At 42.0% G+C, this 18,974-nt stretch overlaps 1 protein-coding gene and 1 long non-coding RNA gene across 2 annotated transcripts in view; one reads left to right on the top strand and one right to left on the bottom strand.

Annotated features, from left to right (window-relative positions):
- Positions 1–3,935: 3,935 nt before the first annotated feature.
- Positions 3,936–7,460, bottom strand: LOC129869281 (uncharacterized). The gene is made up of 4 exons (XR_008761877.1): positions 7,308–7,460; positions 6,798–6,912; positions 4,469–4,569; positions 3,936–4,345 (listed from the first exon to the last, which is right to left on the bottom strand). It is a non-coding gene; the product is annotated as an uncharacterized LOC129869281 (long non-coding RNA).
- Positions 7,461–16,215: 8,755 nt separating this feature from the next.
- The window catches only part of LOC129810660 (single-stranded DNA-binding protein 3), a 93,084-nt gene continuing 90,325 nt past the window's right edge, over positions 16,216–18,974 (top strand). Inside the window, exon 1 of the mRNA XM_055861396.1 lies at positions 16,216–16,416. Coding sequence (XP_055717371.1) covers positions 16,361–16,416 — 56 coding nt within the window. The 5' untranslated portion in view covers positions 16,216–16,360. The remainder of the gene's footprint in view (positions 16,417–18,974) is intronic.

Genomic DNA, 18,974 nt, shown 5'->3' with positions numbered 1-18,974 from the left:
AGTACTGCCCTGTGTTTGGTTGTTTTGGGTTCTGTTCTCCCTCTCTCTGGCCCCAAAAGAGGCCGCAGCACCAAACATACACACACACACACACACACACACACACACACACACACACACACACACACACACACACACACACACACACACACACACACACACACACACACACACACACACACACACACACACACACCTCATTGGCCCCAGGGACACTCCTAAGGCAGGTGCTGAGAATCGGGAGAAAAGCATCCATTGGCTCTGCATTAAATTATTCAACCTGTGATTAATTATCATTTGGCCCCACAATGGCAGGAGCTGGGGGAATTCCTCTGCTGGACGGCAAGCTATTGTTTTTTATTCCAACTCAGTCGAATATTTGGAAATACAAATAATTTCCAATAGTGCACCTTCGCACACCACAAGGACACACTGCACTGTTGAAATGGTTGCTACACTACACGTATCCATTGTGTTTCTATTGACATTGTATAACAAAGATATAACATGTTTACTACAGAGGAAGGTTGCTCTGTGCAGGTTGGTGGTCTATGAAGGTTAATTTTACCACATCAAGACAATAAATAATTGAGCATGAGTAGTTCCACCCCCAGCCACTTCTTAACGATGGAGTCAGAATTTAGGTATTCAATTAGAAATGAAACTGTCAATGGGGGAGGGGGGGCAGTTAACTTTTTAGGTTTCAGTTGAGGTTGCTCAACATACAAGGGTACAACTGGCCACATTACGGACTTTCTCTTCACTCCCCTTTTGACGTCCTCCCAACATCAGCCTCAGCCAGGGCTCTAAAGTTCAACCATTTTGGTTGCATATGCTGCTAAATATTTTGCTGTGCTACCTGGAATTTTTATTTCGGAGCACCAGTGCGGCTAGAAAAAAATTACCCAGATAATAACTGTTCTAATGATTAGGCTTTGCTCTACTGTTGTTTCCGAGTGCCCTAGAGAATAAAGCGAGTGTATATTAGTTAGCATCATGGTTGTACTTTTACTACAGCAAAAATGGCTTGCTTCTAGCCCAAATGGTTCTATGAAAGCTATGACCCATATTACTGGCGCAATTATTTTTCTTCCTATGGTGGATTGGCGGCCTGCATTTTACATCCATTAACCATGTCAAATAAAATCTAAGTTTATTTGTTGCATGCACTGGTTACTTCCTCAACAATGCAGTTAATATTAAATGTAAGAAAATAGAATATCCAGAATTGTCACGCCCTGACCATAGAGAGCCCTTGGTTCTCTAGGGTGTAGTAGGTCAGGGTGTGACTAGGGGGTGTTCTAGCTCAATATTTCTATGTTGGTGTTTTGTATGGTTCCCAATTAGAGGCAGCTGGTAATCGTTGCCTCTAATTGGGGATCATATTTAGGTAGCCATTTTTTCCACCTGTGTTTGTGGGATATTGTTTTGTGTTTGTGCATGTACACCACTACTTTCACGTTTTGTTTTTGGTTTATTGTTTTTGTTTAAAGTTTCACCGTAATAAAGATGTGGAACTTCAATCCCGCTGCGCCTTAGTCCCCTCATTACGACGATCGTGACAAGAATAGGATCTTAAAGTGCACAGAATCAATATTAGGTCAGATATATACAAACACACGAGACGTAAAACACATGAGAATAGAGCCCCACAGTGGACATGTCATAATACCCATGAAACCTAGCGGTCAAACACGGAAATGGTTCCAATTGTTTTTCCAACATCCATTTTTATCAATTGTGGATTTCATAAACACTTCAAATAAGGGGTGTGTTTCGTGTAGGCTTACCCTGGAGGTGACGTTTTGATAATCGTGTAAATCTCTCTCAGACAAGGTAACTTTAATCAATATATTCGGCTCGATTTAATCTCAGTTTTGAAAATTCTAATTAGCATCAAAGTAGACATCATGCAAGACTAAAAATCCCTTCACTCATGCACATCATGTCTGGCTGACATCTTTTCTGTCAGCTAACTAGCTACTAGCTACGATCCAAAACAAAATAAATATTTAACATTTTAATTTACTGTTGTCGGCCAGCCTGTCCTCCTGATTCCACCCCCAGTCCAACGGCCAGTCGGAGCGAGCCAACCAGGACTTAGAGACGACTCTTCGCTGCCTAGTCTCCGCTAAACCTACCACCTGGAATCAGCAACTGGTATTGGTTGAGTACACTCGCAACACCTTTCCTTGCTCTGCCACGGGTCTCTTGCCCTTCGAGTGTTCCTTGGGATATCAGCCTCCGCTCTTCCCCGAGCAAGAGGAGGAAGTCAGCAATCCCTCTGCCCAGATGTTCATCCGCCGCTGTCGCCATACCTGGAAGAGAGTCCGGGCCGCTCGGTTGAAGACCACTTCCAGGTATAGGCGACAGCGGCGGATGAAGGTATAGGCAACTCTAGAGTTATTAGCCCCACTGCTGTTCGTCTTGTGTTACCCCGTACCCTCTGTATTCACCCTACTTTCCATGTGTCTAGGATTAAACCTGTGTCTCACAGCCCTTTATCTTCTGTTTCCAGGCCCACCCCTCCTCCCCATGTCATCGATGGCCATCCGGCGTACATGGTGAGATGCCTCCTGAGTGTTTGACTATGGGGCAGGGCTTTCCAGTACCTGGTTGACTGGGAGGGTTATGGCCAGGAGGAGAGGTGCTGGGTCCCCGCTAGGGACATCCTGGACCCAGCCCTCATCACCAACTTCCACCGCCGGCACCCCAGTCAACCAGGTATGCGCCCAGGTAGGACGCCAGATGGCACCCTAGAGGGGGGGGATACTGTCACACCCTGATCTGTTTCACCTGTCTTTGTGATTGTCTCCACCCCCCTCCAGGTATTGCCCATCTTCCCCATCATCCCCTGTGTATTTATACCTGTGTTCTCTGTTTGTTTGTTTCCAGTTCGTCTTGTTTGTCAAGTCAACCAGGGTTTTTGTGTCTCAGCTCCTGCTTTTCCCAGTCTCTCTTTTGCTCACCCTCCTGGTTTTGACCCTTGCCTGTCCTGACTCTGAGCCCGCCTGCCTCACCACTCTGCCTGCTGACCTGTACCTTTGCCCCATCTCTGGATTATTGACCTCTGCCTACCCTGACCCTGAGCCTGCCTGCCGGTATCATTGCCCCACCTCTGGTTCACTGATCCCTGCCTGCCTTGACCTGTCTATTGCCTGCCTCTGTTGGATTATTAAACCATTGTTCATTTGACATTGTCTGCATCTGGGTCTTACCTTCATACCTGATAGTTCCATATTTAATGTAACTAATATTTGTCTTATTTATGCATTTGGTCTTGTCTTGTACAGAATACTATCCTAGTAGCAGTCAGATATTAATAATGTGCCATGAATGCTAGGCAGGTTTTTTGCAAAGAAGCTATATAGCTAGCTACCTACCTACATGATACTAGCAGCCTACCCTTATTTTTTACCAGATCCTCTTCTCCTGCAGCTGATAGAGGTCTTTATTTAATCCCTTATAATTTCTGCCAACTATATGAACAAGGTTAAATCTATTTAAATTCATGGTGTCAGAATGCATTGCTGTATTAAACAATTCAGAACTAACTTGTTGACATATTCTGTTCAAAGCCAGATTAACTCATTATACAATATATCCAAAACCATGAATGCACCTAGTCACCCATCAATCACGTCAAACACCTGAAATCTAACAATTACAATGTTTTAAATAAATCAATAGTAAACAATGTATACATATGCCTTTCATACATAACATATACACATCTGAATAAAGGTAAACATAAAATGATTTATTCATCAATGCCATAAACGTGGGACATTGAAGAGCACCATGTGAAATATTATTACTATCCGAGAGTGCACAGATTCTTCTGCTTTTCCATTATAGGAATTAGACCAGAACAAATAACACAACATGTAAAACAGCATATTTGGATTTTTGGTGGGTGAGTTACAAATGGAGAAACAACTGGATGTGTAAGGTAGGTTTAATATAAAAGGACTGCGTTACACAGGTGAAAAAAAGGTAGCAAGAACAGTACAACACAACATTTTTAAATGTGTTCCTGAGTCTAGATGTTATCCAATCAGGAGAAGAACAAGTGAAGGAAGCAGCATATGGAAAATGGGTGAAGGAGGGTTTACAGAGCTAAGATGGAGAGTTCCAAAGTGTCCAAAGTTGAGGGACTATTAAATACGTAGTGTGGAATAAGGGGTACCTTGAGAGATGGTTGGCCATGGATTAAACATAAAGTGTTTCTGCACCCCTTCTAGGTCGTTGTCACAAATATCCGGTCCATGTCCAGTCGTACTCAGGGTCCCTCACGTCATTCCGTCTCAATTGCATCATTCAAATCGTGGTCATCATGGTGTGTCTGAATCACAACATTAAAGACAGCATTTCCACAAACACAATTTAAGCATTAAGGACAACATTTTGTTGACGAAATGGTGGTTTACACTATGTCTACTGTGTATGAATGATGGAAGAATCTTACCCCGGTTGTAGGCCCATTTGAGTGTGTGGGGTCCCTTAGGCCTGAACATCAACCAGTACTGGGACCGTTGTAGACTTGGGATGCTTTCTGCTTGAATGCATCTATGAAGGCCAAGTACAAAATGGAGGAAGTTAACAGTCTGTGGCTTAGATTTAATTCAAGTTGACACAATTGATAAACTAAGCAATACAATGCAACAAGCTACTACAATTACAGTTGAAGTCGGAAGTTTACATACAGTTAGGTTGGAGTCATTAAAACTTGTTTTTCAACCACTTCACAAATTTCTTGTTAAAACAAACTATAGTTTTGGCAAGTCGGTTAGGACATCTACTTTGTGCATGACACAAGTAATTTTCCAACAATTGTTTACAGACATATTATTTCACTTATAATTGTAATGAACGTCGTCGGGAGAAGGAGAAGATGACCAAGGTGCAGCGTGGTAAGTATTCATAATACGTTATTTTAATAAATATGAACACTAACAAAACAACAACACGACAAACGAACAGTTCTGTAAGGTGACGAAAAACACTACACAGAAAATAATCACCCACAACTCAAAGTGGGAAAACAGACTACCTAAATATGGTTCTCAATCAGAGACAACGATAGACAGCTGCCTCTGATTGAGAACCACACACACGGCCAAACACAAAGAAATAGACAACATAGAACACCAGACATAGAATGCCCACCTAAACTCACGCCCTGACCAACAAAAATAGAGACATAAAAAGGATCTCTACGGTCAGGGCGTGACAATAATTCACTGTATCACAATTCCAGTGGGTCAGAAGTTTACATACCCTATGTTGACTGTGCCTTTAAACAGCTTGGAAAATTCCAGAAAATGATCCCATGGCTTTAGAAGCTTCTGATAGGCTAATTGACATCATTTGAGTCAATTGGAGGTGTACCTGTGGATGTATTTCAAGGCCTACCTTCAAACTCAGGGCCTCTTTCCTTGACATCATGGGAAAATCAAAAGAAATCAGCCAAGACCTCAGCAAAAAAATTGTATAGCTCCACAAGTCTGGTTCATCCTTGGGAGCAATTTCCAAACGCCTGAAGGTACCACGTTCATCTGTACAAACAATAGTACACAAGTATAAAGACAATGGGACCACACAGCCGTCATACCGCTCAGGAAGGAGACGCGTTCTGTCTCCTAGAGATGAACTTTGGTGCGAAAGTGCAAATCAATCCCAGAACAACAGCAAAGGAGCGTGTGAAGATGCTGGAGGAAACAGGTACAAAAGTATCTATATCCACAGAAAAACGAGTCCTATGTCGACGTCACCTGAAAGGCTGCTCAGCAAGGAAGAAGCCACTGCGCCAAAACCACAATAAAAAAAGCCAGGCTATGGTTTGCAACTGCACATGGGGACAAAGATTGTACTTTTTGGAGAAATATCCTCTGGTCTGATGAAACAAAAATAGAACTGTTTGGCCATAATGACCATCATTATGTTTGGAGGAAAAAAGAGGAGGCTTGCAAGCCGAAGAACACCATCCCAACCGTGAAGCACGGGGGTGGCAGCATCATGTTGGGCGGGGGGGGGTGGGGGTGCTTTGCTGCAGGAGGGACTGGTGCACTTCACAAAATAGATGGCATATTGAGGAAGGAAAATTATGTAGATTTATTGAAGCAACATCTCAAGACATCAGTCAAGAAGTTAAATCTTGGTCGCAAATGGGTCTTCCAAATGGACAATGACACCAAGCATACTTCCAAAGTTGTGGCAAGATGGCTTAAGGACAACAGAGTCAAGGTATTGGAGTGGCCATCACAAAGCCCTGACCTCAATCCTATAGACAATTTGTGGACAGAACTGAAAAGCATGTGCAAGCAAGGAGGCCTACAAACCTGACTCAGTTACACCAGCTATGTCAGGAGGAATGGCCATAATTCACCCAACTTATTGTGGGAAGCTTGTGGAAGGCTACCCAAAACGTTTGACCCAAGTTAAACAATTTAAAGGCAATGTTACCAAATACTAATTGAGTGTATGTAAACTTCTGTCCCACTGGGAATGTGATGAAAGAAATAAAAGCTGAAATAAATAATTCCCTCTACTATTATTCTGACATTTCACATTCTTAAAATAAAGTGGTGATCCTAACTGACCTAAGAAAGGGAATTTTTACCAGGATTAAATGTCAGGAATTGTGAAAAACTGAGTTAAATGTATTTGGCTAAGGTGTATGTAATCTTTTAACTTCAACTGTACGGTATGAAAGACTGTACCACATAGGGCAGTACAATAGCCTACACATGGAAAGGAACCTGAAGGTACATACTGTACCAACCAATACTACTCACGAGACACAAGGCAGGTGTGGATCAGTGTTGCCTTGACTGCAGACTTCTGGTTCGCAGATGCTCCCTTCTTCTTAGCAGCCGCCGCCATGGCATCAGTCAACAACTTCAACTTCAACTTGAGAGTGGCACACACGTTATTTATCAATACCCCCTTAATTCTACTTCAAAAACAAACGTGTGAATTCCAATTAATTTAAAACCCACCATAGCAGGTTGAATAGGTTACATAAACTTGCCTACGAGCTATACTAATGATCTGCTGTCCAGAGGGTAAAAGCAAAAATATAAATGTTTTCCTGCAGTAAAGTAAGCACACTGTTGACTCAAGAGAGGATGATAATCAGTCCATCTCTGAAACCTCTCAAAAAGCCAGACTGAAATAATACACCTAGCTAGGGGAGCTACAAGTCAAGTAGTACATGTAGTAGGCAGCCCCCCCCCCCCCTCACCCACAAACAATTTTCATTTTATTTAACTAGGCGAGTCAGTTAAGAACAAATTCTTACTTACAATGACAGCCTACCCCAGGCGACGCTGGGCCAATTGTGCGCTGCACTATGGAACTTCCAATCCCGGCCAGATGTGATGCAACCTGGATTCAAACCAGGTACTGCAGTGACGCCTCTTGCACTGAGATGCAGTGTCTTATCTTCTTAGGGCTGCAATCCTGTTAACGGGATCGATATGACAATAGCCAATGAAAGTGCAGGGCGCCAAATTCAAACAACAGAAATCTCATAATTAAAATTCCTCAAGCATACAAGTATTTCACAACATTTTAAAGATACACTTCTTGTTAATCCCACCACAGTGTCCGATTTCAAAAAGGCTTTACAGCGAAAGCACCACAAACGATTATGTTAAGTCATCGCAAAATCACAGAAAAACACAGCCATTTTTCCAGCAAAAGACAGGGGTCACAAAAAGCAGAAATAGAGACAAAATGAATCACTAACCTTTGATGATCTTCATCAGATGACACTCATAGGACTTCATGTTACACAATACATATATGTTTTGTTCGATAAAGTTCATATTTATATCCAAAAACCTCCGTTTACATTGGCGCCATGTTCAGAAATGCCCCCAAAATATCCGGAGAAATTGCAGAGCCACATCAAATAACAGAAATACTCATCATAAACGTTGACGAAAGATACATGTTTTACATAGAATTAAAGATAAACTTGTTCTTAATGCAACCACTGTGTCAGATTTCAAAAAAGCTTTATGGCAAAAGCACAATATTAAATAATCTGAGAACAGCGTTCAGCCACAAAAGGAAGCCATACAGTTACCCGCCAAATTGTGGAGTCAACAAAAGTCCTAAATAGCATTATAAATCTTCACTTACCTTTGCTGATCTTCGTTGGAATGCACTCCCAGGACTCCCACTTCCACAAGAAATGTTTGTATTGTTCGGTAATGTCCATCATTTATGTCCAAATAGCTACTTTTGTTAGCATGTTTGGTAAACAAATCCAAAGTCACGAAGCGCGTTCACTAAAAGCTGACGAATTGTCAAAAAGTTCCATAACAGTCAGTAGAAACTGCAGGCCCAGACGGCATCACCAGCCGTGTCCTCAGAGCATGCGCAGACCAGCTGGCTTGTGTGTTTACGGACATATTCAATCAATCCTTATCCCAGTCTGCTGTTCCCACATGCTTCAAGAGGGCCACCATTGTTCCTGTTCCCAAGAAAGCTAACGTAACTGAGCTAAATGACTACCGCCCCGTAGCACTCACTTCCGTCATCATGAAGTGCTTTGAGAGACTAGTCAAGGACCATATCACCTCCATCCTACCTGACACCCTAGACCCACTCCAATTTGCTTACCGCCCCAAAAGGTCCACAGACGACGCAATCGCAACCACACTGCACACTGCCCTAACCCATCTGGACAAGAGGAATACCTATGTGAGAATGCTGTTCATCGACTACAGCTCAGCATTTAACACCATAGTACCCTCCAAACTCGTCATCAAGCTCGATACCCTGGGTCTCGACCCCGCCCTGTGCAACTGGGTACTGGACTTCCTGACGGGCCGCCCCCAGGTGTTGAGAGTAGGTAACAACATCTCCACCCCGCTGATTCTCAACACTGGGGCCCCACAAGGGTGCATTCTGAGCCCTCTCCTGTACTCCCTGTTCACCCACGACTGCGTGGTCATGCACGCCTCCAACTCAATCATCAAGTTTGCGGATGCCACTACAGTGGTAGACTTGATTACCAACAACGACGAGACGGCCTACAGGGAGGAGGTGAGGGCCCTCGGAGTGTGGTGTCAGGAAAATAACCTCACACTCAACGTCAACAAAACAAAGGAGATGATTGTGGATTTCAGGAAACAGCAGAAGGAGCACCCCCCTATCCACATTGACGGGACAGTAGTGGAGAGGGTAGTAAGTTTTAAGTTCCTCGGCGTACACATCACGGACAAACTGAATTGGTCCACACACACAGACAGCGTTGTGAAGAAGGCGCAGCAGCGCCTCTTCAACCTCAGGAGGCTGAAGAAATTTGGCTTGTCACCAAAAGCACTCACAATCTTCTATAGATGCACAATCGAGAGCATCCTGTCGGGCTGTATCCTCGCCTGGTACGGCAACTGCTCCGCCCACAACCGCAAGGCTCTCCAGAGGGTAGTGAGGTCTGCACAACGCATCACTGGGGCCAAACTACCTGCCCTCCAGGACACCTACACCACCCGATGTCACAGGAAGGCCATAAAGATCATCAAGGACAACAACCACTCGAGCCACTGCCTATTCACTCCGCTATCATCCAGAAGACGAGGCCAGTACAGGTGCATCAAAGCAGGGACAGAGAGACTGAAAAACAGCTTCTATCTCAAGGCCATCAGACTGTTAAACAGCCACCACTAACATTGAGTGGCTGCTGCCAACATACTGACTCAACTCCAGCTCACTTTAATAATGGAATTGATGGAAATTGATAAAAAATGTATTACTAGCCACTTTAAACAATGCCACTTAATATAATGTATATGTATATACTGTACTCTATATCATCTTCTGCATTTTGCCATCTTTATGTAATACATGTATCACTAGCCACTTTAAACTATGCCACTTTTATGTTTACATACCCTACACTACTGATCTCATATGTATATACTGTACTCGATACCATCTACTGCATCTTGCCTATGCTGTTCTGTACCATCACTCATTCATATATCTTTATGTACATGTTCTTTATCCCTTTACACTTGTGTGTATAAAGTAGTAGTTGTGGAATTGTTAGGTTAGATTACTCGTTGGTTATTACTGCATTGTCGGAACTAGAAGCACAAACATTTCGCTACACTCGCATTAACTTCTGCTAACCATGTGTATGTGACAAATAAAATTTGATTTGATTTGATTTTTGATTTGAATCAATCTTTAGGATGTTTTTAACATAAATCTTCAATAATGTTCCAACCGGAGAATTCCATTGTCTTCAGAAGTGCGATGGAACAGGGCTCCCTCTCATGTGAACGTGCATGGTCAGAGCATGATCAGCTCATGGCAGACCTTACTCATTCCCGTCTCCTTCGGACCCACTTCACAGTAGAAGCATCAGACAAGGTTCTAAAGACTGTTGACATCTAGTGGAAGCCGTAGGAAGTGCAAACTGACCCATATCCCACTGTGTATTCGATAGGCGATGAGTTGAAAACCCACAAACCTCAGATTTCCCACTTCTTGGTTGGATTTTTTCTCAGGTTTTTGCCTGCCATATGAGTTATGTTATACTCACAGACATCATTCAAACAGTTTTAGAAACAGTTTTAGAAAAGTTTTAGAAACATTATTAATAATAATATGCATATATTAGCAACTGGGACTGAGGAGCAGGCAGTTTACTCTGGGCACCTCTGGGCACCTTTTCATCCAAGCTACTCAATACTGCCCCTGCAGCCATAAGAAGTTATACCACTGCACCACTCGGGGGCCCAAACATTCACCATCTAAGTTAGCTAGCTAGTTAACTAGTTTATAAAAGCCAAAGAAAGCTAAAATAATTGTTATGAATTTTCTCTGGCATTTCAATGCCTAGACAAATAGACGGCTAATCTAGCTAGACTAATGTTGCTAACTAGCTAGAAATGAGCTAGCTAGGTAGATAACAGGCCTTTTCAATTCAAATCTTTCCCAGAGAGCTCACAGAATTGTCCATTTAAACAACTTTTGCAAATGTATTAATTACAAAATGTAGCTAACATTAAAGGGAAAGGGGGATACCTAGTCAGTTGTACAACTGAATACCTTCAACTGAAATATGTCTTGCGCATTTAACCCAACCCCTCTGAATCAGAGATGTGCAGGGGGCTGCCTTAATCGACATCCACGTCTTCGGTGCCCGGGGAACAGTAGATAGTTATTCCTGAGATTCTTACCTTTGCCTCGATTCGGCAGTATCGTCCAGATCATCATGGCTGAGGAGTGACGGGAAGCTTGAGACAGACATTTGTTGTTATTTATGATAGCCACATCAGCAGCTAATTAGCATTTCATTTTGGGGGGGTAAATACAAGCAAATATATTGATTAAAGTCACCTTGTCCGAGAGAGATTTACACGGTTATCAAAACGTCACACCAGGCTAAGCCTACACGAAACACAGCCCTTATTTTAAGTGTCTCTAAAATCTCCAATGGATAAAATGAATGGTGGAAAATCGATTGGCACCATTTCCGTGTTTGACCGCTAGGTTTATGGGTATTATGACTCATACTGTGGTAGACTATGTACACTATATACAAGGTCAGAACCAGTATCATCAATGTGCAGGGATACAGCTGGAGAAGGGGTAGATATAGTGCCTTGCAAAAGTATTCATATAGTGCCTTGCAAAAGTATTCCCCTTGGTGTTTTTCCTATTTTGTTGCATTTCAACCTGTAATTTAAATTGATTTTTATTTGGATGTCATGTAATGGACATACACAAAATGGTCCAAATTGGTGAAGTGAAATTTAAAAAATGACTTGTTTCAAAAAAATGCGATTTTTTTTTTTTTTTAAATTGGTGCGTGCATATGTATTCACCCCCTTTGCTATGAAGCCCCTAAATAAGATCTGGTGCAACCAATTACCTTCAGAAGTCACATAATTAGTTAAATAAAGTCCACCTGTGTGCAATCTAAGTGTCACATGATCACAGTATATTGACACCTGTTCTGAAAGGCCCCAGAGTCTGCAACACCACTAAGCAAGGGGCACCACCAAGCAAGCGGCACCATGAAGACCAAGAAGCTCTCCAAACAGGCCAGGGATAAAGTTGTGGAGAAGTACAGATCAGGGTTGGGTTATAAAAAAATATCCAAAACTTTGAACATTCCACGGAGCACCATTAAATCCATTATAAAAAAATTGAAAGAATATGGCATTATAACAAACCTGCCAAGAGAGGGGCGCCAACCTAAACTAACAGATCAGGCAAGGAGGGCATTAATCAGAGAGGCAACAAAGAGACCAAAGATAACCATGAAGGATCTGCAAAGCTCCACAGCAGAGATTGGAGTATATATCCATAGGACCACTTTAAGCCGTACACTCCACAGAGCTGGGATTTACAGAAGAGTGGCCAGAAAAAAGCCATTGCTTAAAGAAAAAAATAAGCAAACACGTTTGGTGTTCGCCAAAAGGCATGTGGGAGACTCCCCAAACATATGGAAGAAGGTACTCTGGTCAGATGAGACTAAAATTGAGCTTTTTGGCCATCAAGGAAAACCCTATGTCTGGCGCAAACCCAACACCTCTCATCACCCCGAGAACACCATCCCCACAGTGAAGCATGGTGGTGGCAGCATCATGCTGTGGAGATGTTTTTCATCGGCAGGGACTGGGAAACTGGTCAGAATTGAAGGAATGATGGATGGCACTAAATACATGGAAATTATTGAGGGAAACCTGTTTCAGTCTTCCAGAGATTTGAGACTTGGACGGAGGTTCACCTTCCAGCAAGACAATGACCCTAAGCATACTGCCAAAGCAACACTCAAGTGGTTAAAGGGGAAATATTTAAATGTCAAGGAATGGCCTAGTCAAAGCCCAGACCTCAATCCAATTGAGAATCTGTGGTATGACTTAAATATTGCTGTACACCAGCGGAACCCATCCAACTTGAAGGAGCTGGAGCAGTTTTGCCTTGAAGAATGGTCAAAAATCCCAGTGGCTAGATGTGCCAAGCTTATATAGACATACCCCAAGAGACTTGCAACTGTAATTGCTGCAAAAGGTGGCTCTACAAAGTATTGACTTTGGGGGGGTGAATAGTAGCTCAAGTTTTCAGTTTTTTTTGTCTTATTTCTTGTTTGTTTCACAATACAAAATATTTTGCATCTTCAAAGTGGTAGACATTTGTATAAATCAAATGATACAAACCCCCCAAAGTCAATTTTAATTCCAGGTTATAAGGCAACAAAATAGAGAAAATGCCAAGGGGGGTGAATACTTTCGCAAGCCACTGTATGTACACGTGGGCAAGGGTAAAAGTGACTGAGCAGCAGGATAAATAATGATAATAATAATAATCATTGTAGCAGCAGCATTTACTGTATATGTGATTGTGTACGTGTGATGGTGTGTGTGTAGGTGTGTGGGTATGTGGTTGTGTGTGTGGCGTCACACAACCACATACAGAGAGAACAGTCCATGGCTGGTGTGGCTGAAGTCTTTGGCAATTTTTCAGGCCTTCCTCAGACACCACCTGGTATAAATGTCCTGGACGGCTGGGAACTCGACTCCAATGATGCACTGGGCCATCCGCACCACACTCTTGCGGTCGAGGGCGGTGCAGTTGCCATACCAGGCTGTGATGGATTGGTGAGGATCTGAGGGCCTATGCCAAATGTCTTCAGGGATCGTGCCCCCCCCCCCCCCCCCCCACCCCACACCCTGTTTCCTGTAGTCCACGATCAGCTCCTTGTTCTTTCTGACATTGAGGAAGAGATTGTTGTCCCGGCATCACACTGACAGATCTCTGACCTCCTTCCTGTAGATTGTATCGTCGCTGTCGGTGTTCAGGCCTACCAACGTTGTGTCATCAGCAAACTTGATGGTGTTGGAGTCGTGCGTGGCCACACAGTCATGGGTGAACAGGGAGTACAGGAGGGGACTAAGCACACACCCCTGGGGGGGGGGGCCCTTGTTGAGGGTCAGTGTGGCGGAGATGCTGTTGCCTACGTTCACCACCTGGGATCTGCCCATTAGGAAGTCCAGGACTCAGTTGCAGAGGGAGGTGTTCAGTCCCAGGGTTCCTATGCAAGGCAGTATCCAAATTAGAGTGGGTCCAGGGTATCTGGGATGATGTTGTTGATGTCAAATCAAATCAAATTGTATTTGTCACATGAACCGAATACAACAGGTGTAGACCTTACCGTGAAATGATTACTTACATGCCCTTAACCATGACGTTCAATTGCACTTCATAATTTCAGATGTGGATGCTATAGGGCTATTATCATTTAGGCAGGTTACCTTAAGAGTTATTGGGAAAACGAACAAGTGTGGTCAGCTTGAAACATGTTGTGATTGCAGACTGGGACAAGGAGAGGTTTAAAATGTCAATGAAGATGCTTGTCAGCTGGTCTGCGCATGCTCTGAGGATGCGTCTGGGTATTCTGTCTGGTCACGCGGCCTTGCGAGTATTAACCTGTTTAAAAGGGCTGTTTTAAAACAACTTGCGGGCCATTTGTTTACTTTTTGTTCAGTCATGTTACCTAGCTAGCTAACAACCTGCTAACTTTGCTAGAAGTATGGAGTTTCTAAACCCAGAATACCAACAGCTCGAAACATCTGGGAACGCTTCTCGAAGCAGACTCGACAGACCAGACAGAGGTTTGGAAAGTCAATGGGAGAAGTGAAAAATTCTTCCTTAGTTGTTCATTTTCTCGAGATTTAAAGGCACATCTAGATTTGAGTCAATGCCTAAAGTAGCTGTACATGTTATTACTCCAACTTAGTGAAAGTAACAAACTGACACGTTTTCATTTTTGTCAAAAACAACTTTATATCAAAGAAGTGCCTTTGATTTGATGGCCTACACATGCGCAGTTTGGCGCGAGACGATCTAGAGACCGATGACATGTTTCTGGCATGAGCTTAGCTAACCAACGTCGCCATGACATCGTCTACAAGCGTGATCAGGGATTTCTTTTGGAGAAGCAATTTCTAGGCATCTTCATACTATACAATCTTTGCTAGTAGGCTGTATCCGAACATTTGGGGGCACAGAAAGAAAGGAAAAGGAATAGCTTCTTCAGAAGATCAATGATCATAGCAATTAATGAATGTCTGATCTCTTGCATGTCATCATACACGTGATGTTCTTAAAGAGACATTTTACAATATTCTATGTAATGCATCTCAATAGGAAAAGAATGCTTTTACACAATGGAGAAATCTAATATGCCCAACAACAGGCATATTTACATCCTCAGTAAAATATATTACAAATCTGTGACTCAGTTGTGATGCATAATACTTAATCTGATACATTTTGTGGATACTGATTTGTTATTTCATATGTTTTAATGCTGGCAGTAGCCTTTCACACAATGGTCAGTTTGGCTATTTGTATAATTCAATTAGCTACCGTGAAATGTATTTGTCCAGCCCCTCACCTCCCCAGGACTGCTCAGTAAATTAAGTCAACGTTGGAGTGCAGCGAAAATGGGCTTGAGCCTTTGGTCAATCCAGTAGAGCCCTTTTGAATGTATGATCTGAGAAATGTAAACCATCAGCTGACAGTGAAATGTAGTACACAAAGCTCATGTACTCTCCCAGTTAGTGAGCACAATCCATTTGTTTCTCTTTCAGGGACTGAACATTTAAGAAGTCTGCATAGGTCTGAGTGAGTGACCTCTCAAAATAAAGCTTGCTATAGCCTACCCAGTTTTCTTAGACATGTTCTCTTCTGAATCGTAGTTATTCATTGCGAAACCTAGACATTTATTTGTATTGATTATGATGGTACATGTCTTACGTATGTTACCCATAGTAGTCTCCTTTTTCCCCAGTCAGAATTGTAATGCTGAGAGCTCTCTAATGGGTACATTATTCAGTTCAGTCCATTCATTGTAACCTGGTAGAAAAAAGAGACATCTATAAAGTAAATACTTTTTGTATCATGGTCAGACAAAATTGCCATTTTGAACATTTATATTCAAACAAGTACGAAGGCCTTAAACTGAGGGCTTCCGTTAGTCTGTTTTTCATATCTCAATCTCTTACATGTTTCTGAGGTCAGTAAACAAGAAGAGTGTGCGTTCTCCTTTAAGAAGCCCCTACCATTCCATAGCGGAGGGAGTAAGAATACATTCTCGAACAGCGGTTAAGAGGGGAAAAAAAATCCACCAGCGGTCTGTTTCAAGTCCCCCCAATAGAAACTGTGCCTGATTTGTGGCCAATGTTGGAGATGTAAAAAAAAAAAAAAAAAAAAAAGGAGGGGGGAGGAAAAACACTAAAGGGGTAGCTATGGAGATAGAACGTTTTCCTGGCTGCTTTCTTTGACAGGTGTTGAGAGGGGTAAAAGTCTTAAAACAGAATCCAGCATGTACGCCAAAGGTAAAGGAGCTGTCGTCCCTTCCGATAGTCAAGCGAGAGAAAAGTAAGTGAATTATGCACCATTTAAGAGTTTTACATGGTTAAAAGGAAGCTCCAACTTTCTAAACTATAGCTACCATAATTTAAAGGTGTGTACAGTACTCGCTCGCTTTCCTGAGTGTTGTTTACCCCTGCCGTGGCACGTCTCTTTAACTTTTTTCCTTGTTCGTTGCACTTTCTCGTTCTTTTAGATGATATTTATTACGAAATTTTCGCACGTTGTGAACGCAACGCACGGAAGAGTTGTTCAGTCTTTTGTAGCTATGTTTCATTTGGGGTTCCAAATGTGTCCCTTTCTGTAATTTAAAGATATAATGTCGCGCGCATGAAGCGATTGCATGAAGTACAGAATTGCTACTGCGAAAAAATATTTTCTTCTTGAGATTCTATTTTAAAATATGGAATATGTCTGATGCCTTTCTAGATGGAGTTGCATTGACGCTGACTCTCACATTGTTTGAATGTGTAAAGTTTTGAGACGTGTTACGAGGGACTTTTCAAAATGCAATCGACCCGTACAGAAGGTCTACTAGATATCTTCTAGACGTCTATGTTACATGTTTTCTTACCATATTCGTGTTTATTAAGGACTTGTGCAGGACATCCCACATGAGGAAATGACGAGGACTTTGTCTTGTCTGTTAAATTAAACTTGTACTTGTCATTAGTTATACCTACATTACCGGACTAAACTCCACTCCATGGTAAAGGAAGTTTATACATACGTAAACTTTTTTTAGGCATGGTATAAGCAATGTATCATCTATGTTGGAGTGTTACTGTAACATTTTTAGATTATATCGAACTGATACATGTTTTAAAAACCTTGGACTAACACTTATGAAAAAAATTATCTCAATCCTTTCGATGAAATATTTTGTTTCATTTATGATGCTTTGAATATTAATAACTGCTATATCAGAGTTCAAACGAATCTTTTATCCTCTTTAGGGGTAAGCAGAGATACTGCCACAACTTTTAAGATGTCAGATGAACGATTTTGATCATAAATGGATACTCTGATTTAATCCAGTGCTTTACATGAAGGCTACATCTTATGTACTTTGTTGCTTTCTATGCTACACAAACTATTGTGTAGGGATTCTGATAAGAGTAGCACCGCTTTCTTCATGGCACAGCATGATTCCAAGAAGGTTGTGATATGAGAAACACTTTGTTACATATTTACCTTTCACAGACGGTGTAACCGATGACTGACACACAATTATGAACAGAGTTTCTTGTCCCAAGATCACAGTGAATACTGTGCATACGATTAGATCAAGGCAGCTGGATAGCTATGCATGTTGCTTTTTTTCTCATGTATGAATAAACACTTCTTAAAAATGACCAATTTTCAAACTTTTGGAGCGTTTGCTGCTCAGCCAGATGTTAGAATGATATTATGTAGTTAGTTTTCATTGAAAAATATTTAAACTTACTTGCCTAAGGTGCATTCATCCTATTGCTGACTGTGTGGGATCATCATGATAAGTATTACTTGTTGGCTTCAGTTCTGTGTCTTAATTTCACCCAAATTTCACCCGAATGTGTGAAGTAAATGGCATATTCTCTCCGTTAGAGAAAATCTTTCCTGTGTATTGACAAACGGAGGCAGCATTGTGTGCTGAGGGAGTATGAATCCTAACTGAAAACAATTCCATGTGGTTCATGTACCAATACAGCAAGAATAATGCATTTTGAATGGGCATGGGATGCCCAGATATTACCTGATTTTATTATATGGAATCCTTTTAAAAACTTGTGGATTCCTACATATGCATCTTATTTGTTTACAATCAAAGGCAGATCCCTTAGACACAAGTGCTCTTAAAATGTAGTGTTGACAGAATATTTCCTCACCTAGTAATACAAAGACATACAGTAGTTGTGACAGTAGAACAATATTCCCTCCACCCCATCCCTTTAAGTTTTACCTTGAAGTTAAATTAAGATACAGTTGTCCCGTATGTCCTTTGTCTTGTTGTATGTACCATTCCACACAAGAAGTTTCATTCACAAGAAAAATGAAGTTATTTGATTGATTGGCATCAGTTTAAGCAGTGAACCCCCTGGCACCATCCTCTGCATGTGTGAGTTCTGTCTCTGTGTGTTCTTAGAGTCCGGTGAGCAGGTGATGGCCAGAGTGAGGATGCACTTACCTTCTCACCTAACTAATGACTCTGCCATGCACCATGAGGCAAACGCATGTTTCTCTTTACGCTATGGTTAGTCAGGACGCTACCCATGTTGTCTGAAGTCTTGTTAGATTAACTCCTACTTAATTTGGAAATTGAAATGAAAGAACTATATGGTCTCTCTCTCTGTGCATGTGGAGGTCGTCCATTTCTCACCAACATGTGTAGAATACTTGCTGGTTTAGGTACAGCAGAGGGGAGACCGTAGAGTAAAGGTATCTAGTACAGAACCACTGATAGAGCAGATAGAAGTTATAAAAGTGCACCAAGAATGGGGAGGGTATAATGGCCTATCAAAACCTTGGAGGAATCTAGAAGAATAAAGACTGAACCTGAGCTTGGTAACTTTTTTTTTCTCAAAAAA

Source organism: Salvelinus fontinalis, chromosome 14, assembly GCF_029448725.1.
Source record: "Salvelinus fontinalis isolate EN_2023a chromosome 14, ASM2944872v1, whole genome shotgun sequence".
NCBI classification, from domain to species: domain Eukaryota; kingdom Metazoa; phylum Chordata; class Actinopteri; order Salmoniformes; family Salmonidae; genus Salvelinus; species Salvelinus fontinalis.
Note: the sequence above shows the minus strand (reverse complement) of the source record. Positions and strands in the feature narration are given on the sequence as shown.